A 24,817-nucleotide genomic window follows, 5' to 3' on the forward strand; every position below is an offset into this window, starting at 1 on the left:
GCAGCTATAATGGAGCACTGTCTGTGAAGGAATCAGTGTCATGACTGGAGGTTGATTTGATATGCTGTTGACACATCATCAGCCTGAGGGCTCTGAATCACTGTCAAAGTTTTCTAGCGGAAGAAATGCTGACCTTTGACATCTATGTTAGCAGAACACTGAGATGTTATATGACCAATAACTGAAAAACAGTCGGTGGATGGAGAGAATGATAGATGCTAGAAGATTATTTGAGTATCAGGATGTTCAAGCTGTTGCTGCCCAAAACCATTTTCTACCCTGAGGAAGCTGGAGTGTCTTTTTCATCTTTAGTGTCACTGGCATGAATATTGTAAGCGCTGTGTACTGTTGGGTTTTGTAGATGCGAGCGGGCAGTTCCTGTGATGTGGTGTGATGGAGTGTGAAATGTATATCCCTGTTCATTCCAGTGATCCTAAATGGTTTTGGTGTAATTACATAATCAAACGCATACATGGTTTTGATGACGTTCCACTGGCCTTTCATCTTTGAGTCAGTAAAATCCATGTGATTGCTCAGTGGCTGCCTGGTATGAAAGCACAGAAACTGACACAGGCCATTATTGCTGCATTCCGTCCGTCTTTAGTCTTTGTGTTGTAAGCTTAAGTTAAGTAATGACATGTCAAGTGTGTGTAATGGTGGAAAAATCATCAGTTGAACTGAAACATTGCTGCAATAGATGTCTTGCTTCAAAGCATCACAGCAGTCTCAGCCAGAAAATAAGGATTTAATGCGTTTCTAATTTTGTGATGGCACTGTAGTGTTCATTCAGCGGAGGTCTGTCACTCCTTAATTTTTTATTCAATAGATTTATTAGTTTTATTAATCAACACACCATGACATGAAGAGATAAAGCTCAGTACAGTATTAACGGCACAATTTGAAGCAAATATATTGAAACAGGTGAATGGGTGCGTTCCAAGTTTTTTGTCAGAGTCATGTTAGTAGGAAACATAACAAAATCTATAGTTTTCACATTGTCCCAAGTTGTGCAAATTTGCCATCCCACGATGGACGACATGGCGCTCCCATTAAAATGAAGGCGAAACATCTTGATCGCCCCCTGGTGGCTGGCCACCGTATAAGTCATAAACCCTGCCTCCTTCATTTAAGCAAATGGGAATCGGGATTAAACTAAAATTATTATTTTAGGTTCTTACCACTTATGTTCTGGTGTTTCTGATACGATTGGCTTGAATTCATTATTTTATGCTATAAAACAGGGGGCGAAATGTCGTGATTGAAAGCTGAGACTGGCTGAGCCCATGGGATCTTGATATTGTGGCGCCACACTACACACATCTTTATATACAGTCAATGTACTATTAACCTGGCAGGCTGCTGGCCAGTTTTCCCTAATCTGTTCTTGTGCAATGCTAAGAAGATTCAGTTGATCAAAGCACATATTAAGTAATCAGTGGAGCCATCTAGTGCAGTCTGGGGTTGGACTGGAAAAAATGCTGACTTTCAGCTTTTAAAGCACATTGTTGTCTCACCTGCTCTTGCCACAGTCAAATAGGAAATTTCTACTTTCGATGAGTCATCTACAAACAGGAAGCAGCATTTAGGTCCTCATTAAACCCTAACGGCAAGAAAATAATAATGACTATTTATATTTTATAGTCTAACCATTGTCCCCACCAACTTTATTGTACATCACTATGGATAATAAGAAAACACCAATACAACCAAATAAATCAAAGATTAATCAAGAAAATCGAGAAGAACTTTTTCTTAACGTTACATCCAAGCATAAAGGCAAATTTTGTCTGCGTTATTTATGTTGCGATTTAGGGTTAGCTGTCAATCACTATGCCCCCCCCCCTTTTTATGCATTGAAACTCAGCGTGCTGGAAAAATTTGCTCTTGTCTATGAATCAATGTAAAATAACAGAAACCATATTTGAGAAACAAATCATCTTCTAGTCTAGTTTGACATTTTTAGTCTGATCCATGTCCCATGACATGAAGGGGGCCGCAATAATGACAGATACTGCAGCCAGACACTTTGACACATCTGTATATAAAGAGGAATTGAGATTGGTGTTTATAAAGTGATCATTTCTTGAAAAGGTCTTTGCTTTTATTATGTAATAATAATAAAATAAAAAATGTCACCCAATGTGCAATTTTATTTAGGGCGTGTTGATATTTGAATTGAGATCTTTTATGTTGTTTATTTAAAAAATCACTGAAGGGAATAGCGACCTCTTGTTCAAGATATTTATCACCTGAGAAAGAGAAGAACAGTCAATGTAGCACAACTAACCACGACTAATCGGTGGTAATGTGTGTAGTGAACGCATGGGGCGCTGTGCACGTTCTGCGGTGCAGCCTCGGCTCCGCGCACAGAGATAGAGAGGGAGAGAGGTAGAGAGGGAGAGGTAGAGAGACAGCCATGGAGAGGTGGAGAGCGGACTGTTGTCTTTGTTATTTGTAAAGTGCTGCTCTTCGCAGCGGTGTCACCGCCGGCGGGGACTTGTCCCGGTCCAAACACCCGATGCACCCGAAAGCAGCGAGAAGATTTTCATGGGTTGAGTATATGTGACTTTTTTCTTCCTCTCCTCCTCCTCCTCCTCCTCCTCCCGGTGCCCTCGGCTCAGAGCTCAGGCACCGGGATTGCGGTGTAGTCCGGAGATAGAAGCGGCAATAAAAGCGATGGTTCACTTAAGTGTTTGCGGGGCTTTGATGCGGGATTTCCCTGCGTGTCCTCTGACGGCGCTAGGACACGCAGGTCCGGCGGCTCGCAGAGCAGCTGGGCGGCTGTTAGCGGGCACGGCGCGTTCATTAGCGGGGGACTAGTGGGACAAAGTTGTGCACTTGTCGGCGGGCCAACAGGCCTGTCCCCCCTCTCCCTGGGGCCGTGTGTGTGTGTGTGTGTGTGGGTACGGAGTTAGTTTGTGCCTCCCTTCCCCCACTCGCCGCTGCAGCCGTAGAGGCCAAGACATGGCTGTGATGAGCTTCACCTCAAAATGTGACGAGCCCATTCACTTCTCGGTCAAAACAAAGACCGGGACATGTCTCCCGAACTGTCTCCCCGAGCCGCTCCGCGTATGCACACGCGCCCACACACCTGTGACCGCACAACCGTGAATTTAAATATGCATGCGCTTAGCCGTTCACGTTGTAGAGCCGGTGCATCATTTACACGCAGGTAACGTGGAGCAAATTTAAATTGGAAATTCATTCCCGGAGCATTTAAACACCGCCATTGTTTGGCACGAGACGTGCTCCTGGTCACACTGTATTTTATTTATTTATTTAGCAGTTAAGCACAGTGCACGTGCTGCTCACGCTTACGGATTGCGCAGAGAATAACACTGTTGGCAGTTATTTGTCTGTGCTGTCTTCCTTCAGTCAGGGGTAACGATTATTGCGTGTGTGTGTGTGTGTGTGCGTGTGTGTGTTGGACAAGACAGGGAGTGGGTGTGCCCTAAAGGGAATGTGATGGCAACCATTAAAAAAGAGAATATTTCCAGTGAAATCACAGATGGTGTGAAGACAGCTGTCAGACCTCCCTTTATTCGCTCATTGAAATCATTAACCCATTTTCTAACACCAGAATTTATTTTTTCCCACCCCCAAAACCATTACCATCAACTCTATGCACAGAGCTGGGATTGAGGAGGTTATTCAGGCTCCAAGGTGAAACCAGGGCATGTCTTGCTGTTTTTCTTTTAATTGGCCCATTAGTCAGAGCCTTTACCAGTCACCACAATTTAGTCCCATCAACAGCTGTCAAGGCGTCTTAAAGGGAATTTTGTTTACGCTCTATTACATTTACATTACGCATTTATCACACCATCATATTCTTCCATGCATGCAGCCTGTGTACAGTCCATAGAGGTGCACATTTGGGCTATGCTGTGTCTGTCCTCAGCAAGAAAGCTCAGGGACAATGTGTCCTTGAACTAGAGATTCAATCCCTAAAATCCTTACTTGCACTTTTCTGCTGCCCACCTTCACCTACGATAGGAAGGGAGTAAAGAATACTACACAAGGATCAATGAAGTATGCTTTGCAGTACTGATCATATTGGTTAAAAATAGATACACTAATCCTGCTTTATTATTGAGTTAATAAACCTCAGGAGCATTGAGGCTGTACTGTGGTGATACACTACTACTAATCTTGATGTAACTGGAGTAGCTGTGTGAAGTAATGATATGCTTATGCATATAAATCAGTGTGATATTACTGGGTGCTACATTAACACTGCACCATATTCGCCCTACACCCAGTGGAAAGCTGCCTCTAGACTACCAAATCACATTAAAAGCCTGATGACTTCATTTTCTGATTTCTGCTCAGGTTTGCAGATGCTCTGCAGAATCTATGGCCACAGACCAAGAGCATGCAACTCTATTTCAGTTTAAATTATGAGAATCAAATATCACTTTCCTAATATTGGAGTGTAAATACACTCTGCTGTGGGGATGTGTGTCAGTACCAGAAGTTACTGTCTGGTTTTAAAGCTCCCCAGTAGCTTTTTCAAATCCTCTGGATTTCTGCAGAATTTGCATTAAATTTAATGTTCAGCTGGAAATTGGCCACATGATGAGTTTTTCATGGAAATCTGATGAAAATGCCAACTCTGCAGGATTAAAAAAATTCCCTACAGGATATTAGTCCTTCTTTCACCGGGGGTACAGCACATAATCGATCAACATTTTGTCAACACTAGATGTTCATTTGAATCACACTTGATTTCAGTAAACTGCTGCATGAATTTGTTTCCCCATCGATCTGAGATTGAATTTTAAAATATCTTTTAAAAGCATTCCCCTGCCTTTCAGTGATGTGATGAAGCTGTGTCTCATTGTATATTTTTTCCCCTCCTTGCAGGAGTTGTTTTGCAGTGGCATATGTAGAGGTCTGGATCTAATAGTTGTACAGTGTGGGCTCCACAGAGACGTGGCTTATGGATGCTGGAACCATGAGCGTAAGCGACAAAAGGGGCTACTTAGCCGACCTGGGGGGAGGCTTCACTGAGGATGCACCCAGGCCTCCAGTCCCAGGGGAGGAAGGTGAGCTTGTGTGCAGTGACGGACGCCAATGCAGCAACTTAGGCTTCTCTACAAAGAATGAGAGCCTCAAATGTGAGGCGTCTGTGGCTACACCCAGGCGACCCGACTTGGACCTGGGGTATGAGCCGGAGGGCAGTGCCTCTCCGACACCACCCTACATAAAGTGGGCAGAATCTCTTCACTCCCTCCTGGATGACCAGGATGGCATCCACTTGTTTCGGATGTTTCTCAAGCAGGAGGAGTGTGCAGATATGCTGGACTTCTGGTTTGCATGCAGTGGTTTTCGCAAACAAGAAGCTAACGAGGGTAACGAAGAGAGGAAGCTCAAACTGGCAAAAGCCATCTATAAGAAATTTGTCTTGGACAACAATGGGATTGTTTCCAGACAGATCAAACCAGCCACCAAGTCCTTCATTAAAGACTGTGTGATGAAGCTTCATATTGATCCAGCAATGTTTGACCAGGCTCAGACGGAGATACAGACTATCATGGAGGACAACACCTACCCCTTATTCCTCAAGTCTGACATTTATTTGGAATACACACGGACAGGAGGAGAGAGCCCTAAGCTGTTCAGTGATCAGAGCTCTGTTTCCGGGAAAGGACTGTCGGGTTACTTGCCGACTTTAAATGAAGATGAGGAATGGAGATGTGACCACGAGACAGAGGAGCAGACCGAGAGTGACCCCACACCGAGCAACCGGCTTACCCAGAAGCTGCTGATGGAGACTGCGACGCAGCGAGTGTGCAACATTGCGAGATTCCAGGACAGTCACGAGTACAGGTAAATCCTCCCAGCAATCTAGAAAGCCTCACATCAGTTCTAACTGCAAAGCTTTTCTCCGCAAAGTGCTGAATTAGAAATAAACCTGAAACCCCACACCGCCCCCTACACTGCCTCAAGTTTGAAAAGATGAGAGCCAGAGAGTAGCACAAGAGACAGCTGAGATGAGAGGAAAATGGTGGTGGGGAAGTTGAGTCTAAGTTAACTTGCCGTTGCAAAGTTGAAGAATTCTTCTTTGTGTTTTCTTGTGCAGGTACTCTGGGAAATGTGTTTTCCCATCGGATGAGGTTTAGATGTGAAAACACTATTTTGTTTGAAGAGGAGCTTTCCAAAAATCACTACAAGCTTTGTCCTCTTCAACCTCTTAATATTTAGTCTGCATTTCTGGAGAAAAGTATTTTTCTGTAATAAAATGATCAACTCCCAATCTTTTTTGAGGGTTAGGGATATCACTAGTAACACCCACATATATAGATTTTATTTGATAATACTGTATTCTACAGCAACATTATGACATCATAAAGGGAAGCAAAGGGTTTTTCCTAAATCACACTCAACTGACTCATATACTGGTGATTATTTTGGACTGTAGTGTATTCGTAGACTATGTTTGTGCAATAACATTTAATCTGTGGCATCTTTATGCTTTGGAAAACCTTTCATTACGGCTGCACTATTTGTATGAGTTTATTGTAATTTGTGGTGTTTTCCTGTCTGCTCTCAAAGTGATAATTCAGGCAGTTTAAATCCAATTTGGATTAAACTTGGCAAATGTGTTGGCAGGTGGGTCAGGGCTTGCACTATTGATTTGTATTCATATCTGTCAAAGGTCAAGGTTAGAGCAAGGGATTACGCCTAATGCTAATGGGATATGCTTTGAAAGCACATATACAATTGGAATAATCGTATTTTATTAAATAAATATTTACATATGTTTAACTGTTGTAACACATTTAAAAACATATAACAATACTACACACCACCCATACACCCACAAAATAAGATTATTCTGCTCATCAAGTCTGAGAGTCTCATTTTACAGTGAAATGTTTTCTTATTTCTGCTGACCTGCATATGAATATCAAGTTATGATAATGTCACCATTTTGTTTATTTACAAAATAAATTTGACCACTGCTCAAAAGTGGTAACATTAAAGCAAAATATAAAACAGCTGAACAGCTTTAACACTTGATGCTTAAACATGTTTACAGTGTAGCACATATTGAATATTTAAGACTACATGCAGGTTGGGTGGAGCATCTGTCTGAGTGCATTTGTATTTGTCAGTGTGTTACGCTACTGTAGATTCCACCAGATGTTGCTATAATCTCTGCGGTGCAAAGTCTGCTGATGCCTGCTGATCAGGTCTCTGCGATTCCTACGGAGTTAGCAGGTGATGATGACGAAAGCGAAACGCTGCGATGGGCTGGGGATGTGGGGGGGGGGGGGTTCGAAGGATTGTTGTTAATAGACTGGAAGCTCAAGGCAATGAACGTACAGGGGGTAAAGTAAATTAGGAAAAAAGATAATTATCCTCAATGCAAACATTTATTTAACAATATTCAGAACAGCTCATGAATGATGCTTGGAGGACGGGTATGTTTCTAGTCTTACACAGGATGAATACCAGGAGTCATGTGAGAGCCGCCCACTTTTACTTTATCTGTTGTGGATTAACATGTTGGGTTTATCTCCTTTAAGTCCTCAGTAGACAGTGCAGATGCCGACAAACTTAAGTTGTGTTTATAAGCAGCGGAGGGACCTCACTGTCCTCATGTGCTTTTCACATTATGACATCGCATTCCATTCAACGTGGTGATGCCTGTCAAGGATTGTCCGTCCCAGCCTAACTGCTGATTAATGCTGAGAAATTTTAGTGTCTCTTCATTTTAATGTGCCTCTGAATGCACAATAATAAGAGGGTTGTACACTGCTTTAAAGTCAGTGTTCAGTTGTTTGTTTGATCCAGTGCCAGTTATCCTCAACAGAATATTGACTTTAACTTTGTTCTATCTTTGTTTCTTCCCCTGTGACGACAGAGTTGTAAGCATTTTTTGGCTGAGTGTGATTCCTGCAGATCCAGTTAGTTTTCGCTTTGCAAATTTTACACATTTGCTGACTTTGACATGTTTGGTGTAAACATGCTCTCCTTCTTTTTCACTCTGAAAGTGTTTTTTACATTCTAACCGTGAACATGCATAAAATGTTCTTTTATTTATTCTGTTCATTGATTCATTAGTTAATCTACATATAATCATGCACCTACAATATATTTGAATTTTAAAGAGGGACAGGTGGTAAAGAAAAAAAATCTTTATTTCAATAAATGTTTATCTAACTTAAGATAATTCTTGGCATTATTGAGCAGTTGAACCAGTTGAACAGACCTGGCTAGTTTTACTTTGACCTGTCATGTCTTTCCTGAAGTTATTTCATCTCATAGTTTGTTGATCCATGAGTGGTACTGATCTACATGGTTTATTCATATTTATGTTATTATTTGTATTATCACAAAGAAACAGTCCAGTAATTTAGCACTATTGGATGTTTACATGTTGTGACCTAAATATATACAGACAATAGAAATACAATCAGATGCAGAGAAGAAAGGTGTCAACATTTTTGAAATATCACAGTTGGAGAAGAACACGAGAAGCGATGGTTGAATTAGTTTAAACCGCTTTAGTTTCAAGGTCCTGCTGTATGAGTAAAGCAGGTTATTATGAATAACGTGATTTGACAGTATTTGATTTGGGCTTGACTGACTTTGACACAGTTGCTGGTAAAGCTTGTCTTTGTGTTATGGCAGTTCCAAATATGATATTGTGAAAGTCTAGTCTTGTTTAAAAAGAACAGGAGCAATGATGATAATTCATGAGGTTAAGAGCAGGTTCCTCCAGTTTAACAGATTTTAATGTAACATGAAAAGTGGCATCAAATAATATTAGTGGCTTTATTTGTTAAACAATTTTTATGAAACAAAATTTGCCATCGTTTGTGTGTTGTCTCATCGGATAAATGAGAAACAAGATATTAAACTTCCTCATTCAGATCAGCCACAAATAATCTAATGACTTGAAAGAGAACCGTCTATATATTTATTATTTAAGGATATTTTTCAAAATGTAAACGGCTAAGTTTTGTTTCTCAATCAGGTAAGCTGTTTTTGGAGTCACACCATGTTCATTGATAATGTTGAGTCAGAGCCAGATTTAATACCTTAACTTTTGTGATACGACTTCTTGGACTCTGTGTGATGACACTAACAACAGATTATCGATACAGGGACATTTACTGATTCGAATGGAACATAAATCATGATCACATGACAATCGAAACAGAAAAATGATCTTATCTCACTGAAACTGCACTGCTGTTATCTGTCACGAGCAGCCAGTGTTCTCATTAATTGTTGGGGAACTGTGAGCAGTGTTGCAGGACAGTTTTGCTCCAGTATTCAAACACTAAAGAAGTAATTTCATCAACTGCATTTTTGTTTTATTTGTCCCAACCCTTCACCAAACCTCCACTGGAAATATCCAGTGTTTCTGAACGTGGTTGCTAATGAAAATCACTTGGTCACAAAGGTTTCATGTTGAACTCAGCTTCTGCATTCCAAACAGGGAGAAGGCTTGGGATAAATGCTTCAGGGAATTCCAATTTGAATAATAAAAAAAAAAAAGATGATGCCTAACATCTATAATTCATGTGTACAAGGCCCTGTAAGAAATGTGTTCAGCAGAGTCAATGAATCTAGAATGTAAATTGTGTGAAGCCTCCATATAATTCTGTAGATGCGCTGCAGGATGAGGCTGTATAGTCCAGTATACTCCCTTCTCTAATATTTTATAAAGCTGCTGTTTACCGATGCATCATGGGATACGGCAGAGGAAGTTGATCAGGTGCAGGAAAGGGAGGTGTTAGGGCTGCGAACACATGTTTGCATATATATATATTCATACCATTGTGCAAAAACACTAAACTATGCACACATTCAAATCAGGTTGTGTTGCAGGGCTGCACAATATATAATCACGTGTCATTACTATTCTAGACCACGTGAGCTGGGTCCATGCAGATATGGTTCAACAGCAGCTCTTATCCCCCTCCATCTTCCATCGTCATCGTCGCCATATGGTGTGCTGCAGGGAAAAGCCTCTGTCCATGTCCGGGATTTGTTTTCGAGCACTCAACCGGCTCAGCTCAGCTTGTTTGACGTGAATCTAGCGTAGGTGGTGAAATAGGTTCGCAGTTAATCTAGTGTGTTGGGTTTGTGTCAGGCTTTTCATACACAAACTGCTGCGCGTTCATTTGACAGGAGGAGCTCCTCTTTTAGTTCAGAGCTCCCCATTTGGTCTTGACTGGTTGAATTACTGTTTGTTCTTGTCGCCCTTATGCACATTTCCTGCTTTTATCTGAGTTTAACGGAAGAAAACAAATCACCTCCCAAATGACGAAATCTATTGTCATAAAGGAGAATTTGTGACATAAAGACTTAAACAAGAAAATAATATGAAACCAGAATGGCACTCAGTAGAGCGCACACCTCTGTCCAGGCCCAACCATCTCCTAATGAAACGACATTTAGATCCTGATCTGCTAGATCAGGATTTGTTTTTTGGATCCATTATTTATATCCTGATAAATTAGTGAACACGACAAAAATGTTATAATAGGTGAAATAACATAGATATAGCGTTTTGTTCAAATCTGCACCAACATTTACAGCGTTCATTGTTGACCAGTGTCTCATCATGTTTCAACTACTGAAACATGATGGGCAAAAACACAACCTCTCCTTGGTGAAGGCAACAATAGACGCGTTTCTGTGTCATGTGGATATTGTTATATTGCACGGGCCTGTTGTGTAGTTTCATGGCTTTAAATCAGAGCTGAAATCTATTAGATGGGGAAATGTAACCATCATCTTTCCCTCTGCCAAACTTATTTGTCAACTCCAGCTTTTGAATATGAAGATTTCATGCTTTTCTTTGTCATGATTGAGGGTTAATGGAATACATTTGTGGTTTGGGGCTGCTGACTAAACAAAGCATGACATTTAAAGAGGTTGAATTGGCATGAAGGACATTTTCCACAACTTTTTGATGTCATGTAAACAGATTAATCATATTATTATTAAAATATTGAATATAACTGTTAATTGGAGCCCTATTTTAGTGTGTTTTGTGTAGTCTGACCCAATGTGGAGCATCAGCATTCTCATGGTCTTACAACCAAATTGAACTAGATTGAAGTCTTGTCTGTTCTAAAATCAGGAGAAATACTGCTCAAACATCATATTTTGGTCTGTTTTGTTAGATTGGCATTTTTTTTCAGCATTTCCTGTATTTCTTCATTTTCCCAGGCTCGCTGCATGTCGGGAGCCCATCAACCCGTACTACGTCAACTCCGGTTACGCCCTGGCCCCTGCCACCAGCGCCAATGACAGTGAGCAGCAGAGTTTGTCCAGTGATGCAGACACGATTTCCCTCACCGACAGCAGCGTGTATGTATTTTTTCATCTCACACACTCTTCCCACATTAAGTTGTGCCTCTGGCTTTAAGGGCTGCAATATTGCCTGGTATGTAGTTTTGTCATCTGAATGGAAAGGCAGAACCTAGACTCAAGTATTCCCAGTTGCTGTTTAAACGGAAGGCATGTCATGTAAGTTTGCTTTGCTAGAAGAAGTAAAGGTTTAATTGGCTTCAATTCTTCCCAATTTCCCCTGTGCTTAAACTTTACAACAGGAGCAGCAACTAAAGTCCCATCTGCTCATTAGCCATACCAGTAAAAGCTGTTAGAATTGATCTATAATACTAATTAGGATTCTTAAAAGTAGTCTCTGAGCACACATTAAGCCAATGTCTGATAGTATGTTTTTAAATGGAAATCCTAGCCTACTGACCTCTTCTTCAAACTTGACAAACTTCAAATGGGAGTTTCTAAAGTTGCAGTTCTTAATTTCACTGAACAAAGCAAATGTTTGCTTTATTTATGTTTTCTTTCAGGGACGACATTACTATTGTACAAGCAGGAGAGCCACAGGCAACACATTTCTACCATATGGGCTCACTTGAAGCCGGACTTGTTTTTCAGTTGCCGGGCATGAAACCAGGCATGTTCTGGTGAAAGAAGATTTAAAATAAAAAAAAAATGAATGTTTTCTAGATGCAGAGATGGCACCAGGGAATTAAGCCAAAGAAACTTCAAAGCCTTGCACAACTGGACAAAAATGTGTTTGAAGCGGAGTGGATTAGAGGCTGTTATCAGCTAATTGGTCCAGAGCTTCCAGCACAGGAGGAGTGTAAAACCCAGCGTGGCCAATACCACACGGAATTAGGGACTCATGGATGTGTTAACATGTTACTGTAATCTGCCAGACCACTTGTGGTGTAGCATGGACACAATAAGCCTGTGAGAATACCTGCTGTACTGATTGATCAAGACTTACTAGGTGTTCATTTTTAGGGGGAGAAATCAGTGAAAAGCTTTGAGCTTCGAAGCTTTCTGTGTTGTTTATTCATGAGGTTTTATGAAAATGTCTTTGTTGTTAATTCTAGAGATGGGGTACCACCCTACAGATACCGCAAACAGCATCGCCGGGAGATGCACGAAAGTGCCAAAGCAAACGGGCGAGTGCCACTACCTCATATTCCAGTGAGTTATTCATGGGTTATTACCCTCCCTTCTCACTTTCTGCCTCCACACCCCTCTCTCTCTCGCTCTCTCTCTAGCTGTCGGTTTCTGCCTTATTTCTTTCTGCTTCCACCATTGGAGATGTGCATATTTAAGCTCTGCTGTGTCGCAGGGCTTGTGATGGAGTATAAGAATAGCTGATGGTGAAAGAGAAGGCTGTCTAAATGCAGCATGATGCTTTCCTAAGCTGTGTGTGCTGAAGCCTACCAGACATGAATCTTCCCCTGTGACAGCCTGATGCCTCCCTGTGCAGCTGAGGCTGTCTCTTGGTAGGAAAACCCCGTCCCTAATTAGGCAGCGGAGGAAAGAGTCAAATTAAACTCCACACGTAGCATCCTATTAGGATGCACGGATTGACTGTGTAGCAGAGTACAAATTCCCAAAGCATAACTTTTAAGTTCCCCTGCCCAAACACATTAATCATGACTTCTCTAAGACTGACAGGCTATTTTATGTCATTTACTTTAATATCAATTTTTTTTTTGTAAATCTTAAACTTATTCTAAATCAGGCGTCAAAAGCTTTCAATTGTCACGGCTGCAGCAGGAGAGGAAATAAATGTCACACACACTTAGTAATGAGATAATGTGTCATTGAAAACCGTGCTTCATTTCTTTTCCTTCATTGTTTGTTTACAACATTATTGTGAATATAGCAGCTGGTGGCCAGATGTAAAGAGTCAGGGTGCTGCAAGAGGATGACAGTGATGCAGTGGTGGCAAACACTGACTTATCATGACATTTCTTCCCTCAGCGCCCAAACCGGATTCCAAAGGACATTCATGTGGAGCCAGAGCGTTTCGCTGCAGAGCTGAGCAGCAGACTGGAGGGAGTGCTGAGGGAGAGAGAGGCTCAGGAGAAACTTGAGGAGCGACTGAAGAGGGTTCGATTGGTACGTTCGCTGTATTTTCTAGACCAGTGTCGACTGTTGTTGAGCACAACCAGAGAAGATATTACCTCCTACATGATGCAATCCAAACGGTTCAGGGAAAAGAGGAAGCATGGGAGTTTTGAGGTCGAATTTTCAAAGATTTTTAGTGAAATTATTGGTATTTTTACATTAATATTCCACTAATTACTTTTTTATTTATTTGACATTTTTCAGTAATTTTACAAATGTTTCCGTTTTATTTTTTCTGGAAAATGTCCAATATGTGTTGAGCAGAATTTTTGTAACTATATTTCCAAAATGTGGGGTTAATTTTTTTTCTCAGCTTCTCAACATGTTAAGTACAATAATAATAAGAATCTTTTAGCAGCCAGGTAGGAAAAGAATATTGATTTAATGCTGAGAAGCTAATTGATTAAATGCCCAGTTTTGATTTTTTATCTCACATCTGAAAGACTCTTCTGGTTAGAGCTGTTACACAGATCTAAATCTTCACTCTTCAAATGTTCAAATCAGAGCCCTCTTTTCAAACTTTAATAATATAATAGATTTTCTTTTAATAAAAGAATAATTCAATAGATTGTGACCATAGACAGTGGAAAAGGAATCCGTTGTTTGAGTATCAGTAGGAATCATCAAAGCCCGTTTCTAAGCCAGAAAGCGAGATGTGTCCCTGGCCGCTGGGCTTTAAGTTTTCAGTAACAAAGGAGACTTAAATCCGTCTGGCCTTAATGAAATTAATGAGGCCAGCCATTTGAATGGGGAATAAAAACACATTATGAATCATTTGGAGAATTCTGTCCTTGGCCTGTCAGCGATCTGGCTCTGTCGATCAATCAGATGGAGCACCTGCGCACTCGCCCACTTGTAAGCTTGGAACAGTGTGCCGCTCGTTTGATGTCACTTGAACGGCGATGAAACGGTCGATCCGAGCACAAACGAATTCTCCCTCAGTACACCGAGCCAAGTATTAAGTCTCCAGGCAGACGATTTATGTGGGTTTGGCCCTGAAAGAAGAGACGCTGCCATCACACAGTTCGAGGTTTGCCTTATTAAACCTGGAGGCGGCGAGCATGAAATGACTGCCTTCATCGAGTGACACTCTGCGCATCTGGAAGAGGATATGGACAGGGCTCAGCTTCTTAACCATGCTGCTAGATGTTTTATAGCATCATGATGCATGAAGAATATCTGCTGCATCAAACCAGATTCAACTAGAATCCTCCCCAGCAGTCTCCTTACGTTCAATCAAGCTGCGCCACACACACTCATAGGAATCAGTTCCTGAAATATGCCAAGATCAAGATCCATAAATCATTCCCCAGGCTTTAAAAATATAAATAAATAAGTCCTACATCCGCCCCTGATCCGTTCCCTGGGTTCTTCCCTGATCCATACCCCAGTTTTGTAGTAATCCATCCTAAAGTTTTTGTGTAATCTTGCCTACAAACAAACCAACAAACAGACAGAGGTCAGGTAACAAGGTAAAAATCTGGCTGATATAAGATGTCACGTTCTGATAAGAATGAAATCACTTAATTGACTCGTTTGGAACAATGGGCCCTGTGGTCCAGCTATGCACTGATTCACATAGACGAGAAGCGTCATGCTATTCACATGAGTAAACCAGTGGCTGAAACCTTTATGGTTTAGCCAGATAACAGATCATCCAGGCATGTGCACTATTACTCCACATAATGAGAAGCATGTTATTGCATTAATGGAGCTGTAAAAGATACGTTTAAATGAAGAGGTCACGTTTACATGAGTCTCTTCCAGTAAGCTCGTCTAACAAAGATTTCTTGATCTTGCTGCAGAGATACATCAGTTGTTGAGAAAACATGCCAACAAATATTTGGCTGCATATGACTTCTTTCAAAGCATCGCTGAGTTCAAGAAAGCAGCGGGCCGAGGGAAGTTCAGACTTTGTGGAAACAGGCTGAGAATCCCTTTGTGCTGTCTTTCATGTGGTTACAGCGAATAGAATAGCGAGCACGGGGCAATAACAAACTCCGTTGTTCTGGCGCGTTCACAAACAAAGGTTTATTTAATTATTAACAAACCTGACATGAAAAGTGTGGGAACGGGCTGGCTGAAAAATGAAAGTGAAACCCTTACCTACTGTTGTCTGTCCACTATATCTCTTTGTTCGCTCCCCTCCTTTCTCCCTCTGCCAAAGTGTTTCTAACTTTACACCGGACGCAGCACAGATGAAAGCTCCGCCGTATGGTGCTTATCGTTACAGCTGCATTAGAAACATTGTGATGGAGGATATAGATTTAGCAAATTGTGTTCCTTATGTCATGTTTTAAATTAAAGATAATTGGTATGAGTTAGAAGGTAAATTATAATGGAATTGATTGTGGTTTGAGGTTCCTGAGTCATTTACAGATCTCAACTCTCCCAGTTTTAAATGACAGAATTCCACCATCGGCTACTGTGTTGTATTTCATCACTGCGTGTGTCTTCCCCCCCCCCCCTTCCAGCCCTTGCTTAACAAAACCTCTTTAGAATCAAACCTGCTGCACCTCGCCCCATGGAGAGGACTAACCCTGTTAGAGCTGCAGCTTTATTGGTTCATTATAATGACACAAATGTACCGTGTATATGTGTAATACCCTGAACTGGTGTCTTTGTCTGCAGTAAGAATGAGTGCTCATTTTAGCAAGTGGCACAAATCTGCCATCTGCTGGTTGAAATGAGTGCAATCTTTATTCTTGTCAAATATGTCAGGAAATATATTGTTAAAATGCCTCGGTTATTCATTTATTCTCTTTGTGTTTGTGTGTTTCTCTACTAAAGGAAGAGGACGGTGATGAAATCATGCTCACAGCCACAACATCAGCTGGTCACAGGTTCCTTCCTGGTGCCTATCCACAGAATCACAGCTCCCGCTACACTGACATCACCTACAACGGGGCTTTTCTGAGAGACGCTCATGAGGAGAACCCCGAGAGTATCCTGGATGACCACGTCCAGCGGGTTATGAAAACCCCTGGCTGCCAGTCACCCGGGGCAGGCCGCCACTCGCCCAAGTCACGCTCACCCGACAGCTTCCCAGGGGGCAAAGGGATTGGACTGGGAATGCCGCTGTCATCAGGCCAGGTCAAACACCCATCCAGACACGGCCTGAAGGGAGAGAGCAGCCACCTCTACCACCACAAACACGTGCATCACATCAACCAGGCAGGCGTCGGAAAGCCCAAAGAGCAGGTGGAGGCGGAGGGAGCCATGCGTGCGCACGGCACCTATCCCTGGGGATTGGAGTCGAGTCATTATGGATCAAGGTCTCGCAACTACGCTGATGGCATGGGATCCAACTCCATGGAGCATACAGGGTTTGTGCTACTGTAATGGCATTGATTCACCGAGAATGCATTTTGTTCTCTATCTCTAATCAGTCGTTTTCTTCCATTGAACAGTAGCAAAGGTGGCCCACAGTGTAAAAAGGTGTACAGGAAAGGTGAGGATGTGCGGCCTTATGACATGGTGGGATCCGGAGAAGAGTTGGAGAAGAACCAGAAGATCCTTTTGTGGCTGATGGAGGGACAGAAAGAAATGGTTCCACAGAAGAGAAGCCCGTACGGGTCAGTGAAGTCAATGAAGTTTACGATAGCAAGAAGTTTCTCACCACCTTTGCGTGGTGTGGTTGTGTTACCTTGGCTTTTATCTGGTTTTTTGTTTCTCTTTCTTTCCCTAAGAAAGTAAACTATGTGTTTGTTTTGTGCTATAAACGTTTTAGGAGCACCAGTGGGTCCAAGAGGACCACGGCCCATGAGGGATCCCGCCTCGGCTCGGTGGAGAGACCAGGCTCGGTGTACCCATGCGGTGGCGCCCAGCTGCGGAACAACGTGCAGCCGTCGCATCCGTTCATCCAGGATCCCACCATGCCCCCCAACCCAGCTCCCAGCCCCCTCATCCAGCTGGAGGAGGTTTGCCGGCGGCTTGAAGAGGAGAAGATAAAATCTGGAACTCTACAGCCCAAGCAAAGGTAAGAAAGCTCCATGTCCTGTCAATCGATGCAGTTTTTTCAACAGAATCTATTCGACTTGATCGACAAGGGAAGAAATCGGATCTTCCCTCTCAGTCTTTTTGTCAGAATGAATAGTCTTGTTCTGTAGCGTGTGTTCTCCTCAGGGTCAGTCTGTTTCTAACTGCTGGGGCTGTTCGGTCACTCAGGTACGTGATGGAGGTGATCCAGAGGGGTCGAACCGCGGTGAGGCCGGCACTGTTCCCTCCGCTCAGCGTGGTGCCCGCCGTTTCTGACAGCGAGCTCTCCGAGCCTGAGTATGTTCACTGTGTCTTACCAGTAACTTTGCCCATAGTCTCCAACTTCCCCATAGATCACAGCATCCCAACATACCTCCTATTCTCATCACTGGTCCTTTAGTTACCCAGAGCAGTGTGTTTTTAGAAGTACAAAAAAAGACCTGGGTGAATTTGATTTAAAACTCCTGCCTTTGATTGTCACATTCAACTGGCAACTAGGAGTCTGAGACTCTTTCCAATGGCCACAGATTCTCCGTATTAATAACTTGGATCTGACTTGATGATAGAAAACATATATCTTTTGCTTGTTTTTTAGAAGCACCCAGAGGAAGTAGAAGCGAACGTTTCATGTGCTTGTCCAGAGGCAGAATAGCCAGAGTATATATTTTTTGATTTTTTTGTCAGAAATGTCTTTCTGTTTGATGCTTGACTCTGAGTCTCAGAAGGCCACTCAACAGATGGAGGGGAGCAGGGGAGCTGGGAAGATGAAAAGCAGGTTACGCGGTGCTGCCAGTGGGTTAAGACTCTGGTCAGACATGTGAAGACTGAAGTTCAGTCCCTCAGTTCCTTGATCGTGAAGACTGACTGAACCTTTGAGTGTCTCCGGTGCCCAAACTAGAAATGCCTGAAAGAAGGCTGAGAAGTTGAAAAGAGGATATAGATATAAATGAACATGGCGGTGTTGTTAGTTTACTCAAAAACAGACAAAAAAGAGTTTAAGATACCAAAGTATAAAGCAACAAAATGATTTTAATTTAAGTTGCAATACGAAATATATAAATAAAAGATGCATTATGTATTTATTCAATAATGCATTGTGATTATCTACACCAGAGGTTTTGTTAGTGTACAAATAGACCTTCAGATAAGATTTAGACAACCATTCACATACACCAATTAGCTATTAGCAATCCCTGTTAGCAATCTACCCATCACTGTACAAACAACCATCACTGTGTTGTTCTGATTCTGCATGAAACACGATAATTCACTGGCAGGTCCTGGAGTTATAAAGAGCTGCTGCCTTTTTTCCTGTGGTTTCAAAGTGTATTTATGGATGTTTACTCCTGACGGACAGAGATAATGATGTCCTCGGGAAGTGTAAATCACACGGAATCAAAAAATGAATGTATCAGGTCGGTGAGAGAGCCATCCCTCTCTGCTGCAGTTAGGCGCTGAAGGAAGCTTTTAAAGTGCTGTAATTGCCCCTGTGAGCTGTTTGTCACAGCCACTTCCCTTTAAAAACAACTGATCTGCATCAATATTAAAAAAGTCTCGGAAGAACGAGGAAAGTAACTGAGTTCTGAAAGTAACTGACTTCTATGAAAAGGTTTTTCTGATAAGTGCAAACCAGGCCACCTCCTGCAAGCAGAACCCATCCATGAGATGACTGGTTTAAATTAATTGACAATCACTCAGCTAAGTCAGCTGTTTTTTTTGTACAAGATTCAAGATGTTTTTTTGTGTATAATATTAATGTATATCTCTAGCAGCAGAAACTAAGTCGTTAAAAAAGTATTATAGGACAGAATAATAAGAAGATGTACAGAATAGAATAAAATGTTTATCTACTAAATAAATATACAGTAATTAAGAATAATCCATAAGAACACATAATAAGAACCAATATATATGTGATGTATGGTAGCTGTGAAGGCTAAAAAACAATTCAACTTATACAGGTTTCAAAACTCAGCCAAACCACTACACTGCTGGTTCAAACTACTGGGATCATACTTTTATATCTGAAACGTTAAGAAGCTTGATCCTGATCAAGATCAAGCCTCTCCTCTACCCAGTGATGTCACTGCAAATCACTTCATGTCTCAGTGACAGAAACAAGACATGTTGTTGTTCAAGTTGTTTCAAAAGATGTCAGGACTTAAAGTCATAAAGATGTCAAAGGTTAAGATTATCCCATCGTGCACAGCATCATTTCAGGCCCTCTCCGTGTTAGAGGATGCAAAAACAACCTGGCACCTCCAGTTTGGATTGACGTCAGCCCTCAGCTGAGTTCCTCATTTCCTGTGAGGTTATACAAAAGGCTTTAAGAAAAAGATGAGCTCCTGTCTCTGGGGCCAACTTAATCCAAACTCATTTTGTCATTGACCTTGTGACCACAAACTGACGGCCCTGGTGCTTGTCTGGTCTTTAAATCTATTTCTAATATCATGTTTCTGTTGATTCCATGTGTTTTCACTGATGTTGTTATATTTCCATCCTTTATCTTGTTTAAATTGTAAATCACGAACATTGTTTGCCTAGTCTTACAGTCATTATGAGCGTCAGCATAGAAATGCAATTCCCTTAAGCCTTAGCTATCTTTCGTTTGTATAACCAGGAGGTTGATAACTAGGAAAGTTGCAGATTTTGTAACTTATTTTCTGTTTTCGTTCTATAGACATAAAGCCAGTAAGAAGCAGCCGTGTGAAAACACAGTGGTGGCGTATTACTTCTGTGAGGAGCAGATTCCATACAGGACGTCTGTCAAAGGCAGAGTCGTCACTCTGGGCCAGTTCAAAGAACTGCTCACAAAGAAAGGAAATTACAGGTGAGGTTCATGATGCTGAGGGGTTACTGTGGAAATGTATTATTTAGGAGCTGTTAAAACACCTTATTATCTGAATTCAATCGATAATCTGCTCGCAGTACTTCATTAAGCTTGTTTTGTCTAGAACACAAACTACTCTTAAAACCTATTTACTTATTATTACTTTAAATGTCATGAGAGCTACATTTATCTGGGGGACATGTGCGGATGATGAATTATTGTGAATTATATTCATTTGTGAACTGAATATATTGTAGTGGTGCTTATTATAAAATTATTAACTAAGACACATTATTGTTTATGGCGGGATTAGAACATTTGCTACTAATTTCCCTTATTAGTGAATCTCGTATTTTTAAACTTCATTATCTCTGGTTTCTGCTGTTGTTACTTTTAAATGACTTATCACCTTGTCTCGTCGGTTTCTTTGCCTTATTCAGGTATTATTTCAAGAAGGTGAGCGACGAGTTTGACTGTGGGGTGGTGTTTGAAGAGGTGCGCGAAGATGACGCCATCTTGCCCATTTTTGAGGAGAAGATTATCGGGAAAGTTGAAAAAATTGATTGAAGTGCACGTTGAAAAGGAGGAGGAGGAGGAGAAGTAGCGCGTGATGGACCGAGAAGTGACTGGATGGTGAAGAGGAAGTGTTAAGAGATGAAGAACGTGGGAGCAGGGAGGAAACAGATTCGGTGGAAGAGATGAAGAGCGAAGCAGTGGCCTCAGCGGGCGTAGCGCCGCTGCAGTGACTAGAGAAAAGACCTCATCCACTTCTTTGTTAGTGCGTTGTAGACTTAAAAATGCTTCTAAAGCTACATATTTTTGATATCATGTATCAGAGGGCGAGGGAGTCCTTTTTAATATAATCACACTTGTAATTTTTATATGTATTGGTACCAGATGTGTACAGTTTGTGTTTAAAGATAACAACATTTTATATCTATTTAACTATTTAAAAAAAGCTCATTTGGCCCCTGTTGAAGACGATCAAAGTCCTTTATAGGGCTAAGTTTTGTTGTTGTTAGTCAGTTAGTTTTGTTTGTCGCTCACTGGAAGGGCCCTCTGGACTCTGGACTCTAAAGTGCTTTTAATACTTCACTTTTCAGATTTTTTATTTGCGGCTGCACTTTCATTGTATTTATATACCACTGAGCGTCTCAATTGAGGCTGCAACATGATTTTTCTAAAGCACACAACACTGAGTGACCAGAAAAATTTCGTACAATCTGGTACAATTGATACAAAATCAAAAGACTTTTATACATAATAATATAGTCTAATAATAATAATTGGCATTGTGTGAAATGAGTCCCTCTTTGACACAATTTCACATTAAATGTGATAATTGATTACTGTTTTCTAGGTTGCATTAATGCACATTGCTCGGGTTAATTGTATTTATGTGGTCGGTCATTGTAATCCACATGTAAATGAGGTGGATGGCTGTGTTTGTGTACAGCCTGTCACTGCATTGTTTTCACCTACTATCAGCTGAAAATGAAGTCTAAAGAAAGCTGCCTTCAAATGAAACGCCATAGATGCAATAACACTTAAAAACATGATTGGAAATTATCTATGCAAAAGGTGGTTTGTGATTTTGCTGTTGCCCTGGTCTAAAGTCTACACTGGAAATCCATTGTATTTGATGTGTAACATTAGAAAAGTGTTCAAAGTAGTTTGACCATTCACACAGTTGAATGCAGCAGTATCTCACTGTAGTAAAAGTAAAAAAATCCTTGCGTCAAGGAACAAGTAGAAAATAGACTGATTTTAATGGCAATTACAAAATTCGCCCAGTGGGGCCCAAACCTCTGCATACAATTGTAAAAACAATCAGGAAATTAAAAAATCCTGTTAATGAAATGTCATATGGTAACATGTATTATTTTTATGTTATACCTCAGTCAGGTCATCAAGCTAAATTGTATTTGGCTTGATGTCTGCAGGGAAGCGCTACCGGTCGTACAACTTCGCTGACAAATCCTCATTGTGGATGAGAAGTCTGACCTTTATTTTGATATAATTATTCTGATTATGCCTGTTGAATTCTAATTTATCGGATACAATCATCTGAAGATGCTTATGTGTTATTATTTCCAGTTAGACATCAAACATTTTAATTAATTTACATCGATGAAAAAGTGTCACATCCAGCATCAGAAGTTGATGAAACAGAAGAGTAGCCCTTACACCTGTAGACTGTTCTGCAGAGAAGAGTCCTTGGCCCGAGGTCACAAGACCTTGTGTGAAAAGTCGATATTTGTGTGCAATGAAGATCACAAAACATTGCTTTTACACACAAACCTCTGCGGTCCCCCAGTCTCACCAGCTTAAACCTTCAATCACAGCTTCTCGTCGGCTGAGAAAGGGCTGCACTCACAACTGATTTCTAATCTGTAGCCTTCGCTTGTTTATCACAGCTCCATCTTGTGCCTGACAGGAATGAATCGTTAAGTGCAAACTTCTGATCTACTTCTGAAAGATCACGTTACACCAAAGAGAAAAAAAAAGCAGATGCAAGGAGAAGTTCTGAATCAATCTCATTACACTTATTGCTAGAATTACTTCTTAGCAAACTATTATTGCATTTTTTTTGTTTTTTTTTGCAAGATGTGTACGACTTTGACATTTTTGGTGCATCGTGACATGAACGTGAACATTCGGAGGACTCGTGCTCACAGGACACGAAGATCTAGTTATTATTACAACGTCCCAGACAATTATTCTCTGATTGGAAATGTGACATTTTTTTTCTCACAAAAAGAAACAGAAAGCAATGGCACAGAGTTACTGGGAAAAGGTACATGACAATAAGATTCAAGATCATTTTGTATTTTTCATTCTGTATTTCATCTTTGTTGCTGAAGTCCATAGTGAGGAATGGATTATAATAAGAGTATCATTATTTAATGTTTGTTTGAGATGCAGTATTTTGAATTTTTAACTTAAAACATAACTTTAATATATTTAGTGCATCTGCCTCCAGTCGGCCTTTGTACCAGATCCAGTGAAATCCTTTTTGTTGTTTTTTTGTTTTATTTTGAAATGTAGTGACAAATCTGTTGTGAATCTTACTGTGAAAGCCCCACAAGCAAACTTCCCTTATTTGAGATCAATGACATGTATATAAACATCTGAGTGCCTTTATGAATATGCTAATGATGTCTGCAGTTTGACTTTCAGACACGTGGGGGATATAAATGCCAGGGACTAGCTTTGTTGTATCATTTTTTTTAATTTTACTTCATTTTTTTTGGTTTGGGCTTTTCTTGTATGGTTATTATATTTGCAAACCTGCTCAACTGTCACTATTCCACACGTTTTGTTATGTAAATATGTACAATGTGAATTGTCATCAACCAGCAGCCCAGTTAGCACAATCAGTACCCTGGACCTGTTTCTGTTCACTAACTAGCATGGTCACCGTTGGTACCTGGACAATAAATACATGCAGTAAACCAGCGCTGGAGTTCTGTCGTGTTCCTTTAGTGCTTCTGAACCCGGGTTAAACGACCTGTGGTGGTGGTGCTGTGCAAAGCAAGCTCCCCAAGAACCTTTCAGATGTGATGACTTATTCAGTCAGATAAGGTAAGATGAGATAATCCTTTGTTTCTTCAACTTTGAGGACATTTAGCATGTTGCAGCAGCAAAAATAGATTTTTACTTATGCACTCAGTAAAAGTATTAAATGGGTAATAATAAGATATAAACAAGAGGACCTAGAGAAAGTAATATGTTAAAATAAACAGAATATACATTGTACTCATATTGGTACTCATAGAATTAGTTTAGTTTAATACTTACCAAGCCATGTAAAATCATATTTTCCTCAAATAAATCTTTTTGAAAGATGTGTTAAAATCTAATTTTTTTATCATAATTTATTTCTATAAAATAAAAAAATCCATATTTTGATTTATTTTAATCATCGTTTTTATTTAATAACATCTGTTTATAATTAAATAATTTACCCTAATAAATTTTTTATGTAAAAATCTATTTTAATTTGATATGTTTTCAGGGTCGACCTAGCACTTTTATAATTTAAAGGCTATACCCTGACATGTTTACATTATTTTTTAATCGGATATGAGTATTTAAATTGAATACTTAGACATGTTCAAATCACACAATGACATGTTTTGTTTTGCGGCTGATAACTGCAGTGTTGTGCTGCAGACTGAAGGTGGCACTCTAAGTTGCCTGGTAATATTAGATCCTAATATTATAAGTGTATCTCACATTGATCCTCAGCTCAACGGATGATGAAAAAGATAAGCTGAGCTGTGCATTTGTGTGTTGAATCAACATAAATACACACATGAATGGATTTTCTCTGGACTTAAAGAAAACACAATAACCTGCATTGATCCATTATAGGGTGAGAGGAAGTGAGCAGTTGTAAATCCTGCTCTCTCTCCTCCTCTGGCTGTTTCCATATTGATTGAGAACAAATGATGATTGTCACCTTCCTTCCGATGTTTCTATTGTGCTGCTTTAAACCTCGACTCACACAAGCTAATTAACACCTCATGCTTGGGTGAGTTGGAGCAAACGAGGCTGTGCACGGCTGCTGTGCTGTCG

The 24,817-nt window shown here is 40.7% G+C and overlaps 1 protein-coding gene across 2 annotated transcripts; it reads left to right on the plus strand.

Moving 5' to 3' along the window:
• Window positions 1-4,877: 4,877 nt before the first annotated feature.
• axin1 (axin 1) lies at window positions 4,878-23,695 on the plus strand. Of its 2 annotated transcripts, XM_062409008.1 has the most exons (10): window positions 4,878-5,829; window positions 11,197-11,337; window positions 12,393-12,489; window positions 13,282-13,419; window positions 16,219-16,754; window positions 16,839-17,003; window positions 17,159-17,407; window positions 17,596-17,703; window positions 20,087-20,236; window positions 20,677-23,695. In XM_062409008.1, the coding sequence occupies exons 1-10, from the start codon at window positions 4,940-4,942 to the stop codon at window positions 20,801-20,803; spliced, it is 2,601 nt and encodes an 866-aa protein (XP_062264992.1). In that variant the 5' UTR covers window positions 4,878-4,939; the 3' UTR covers window positions 20,804-23,695. The 2 variants fall into 2 exon arrangements, with proteins under 2 accessions (XP_062264992.1, XP_062264993.1); XM_062409009.1 differs by lacking the exon at window positions 17,596-17,703.
• The last annotated feature ends 1,122 nt before the right edge of the window (window positions 23,696-24,817 follow it).

This window comes from Platichthys flesus, chromosome 16 (genome assembly GCF_949316205.1).
Source record: "Platichthys flesus chromosome 16, fPlaFle2.1, whole genome shotgun sequence".
NCBI classification, from domain to species: domain Eukaryota; kingdom Metazoa; phylum Chordata; class Actinopteri; order Pleuronectiformes; family Pleuronectidae; genus Platichthys; species Platichthys flesus.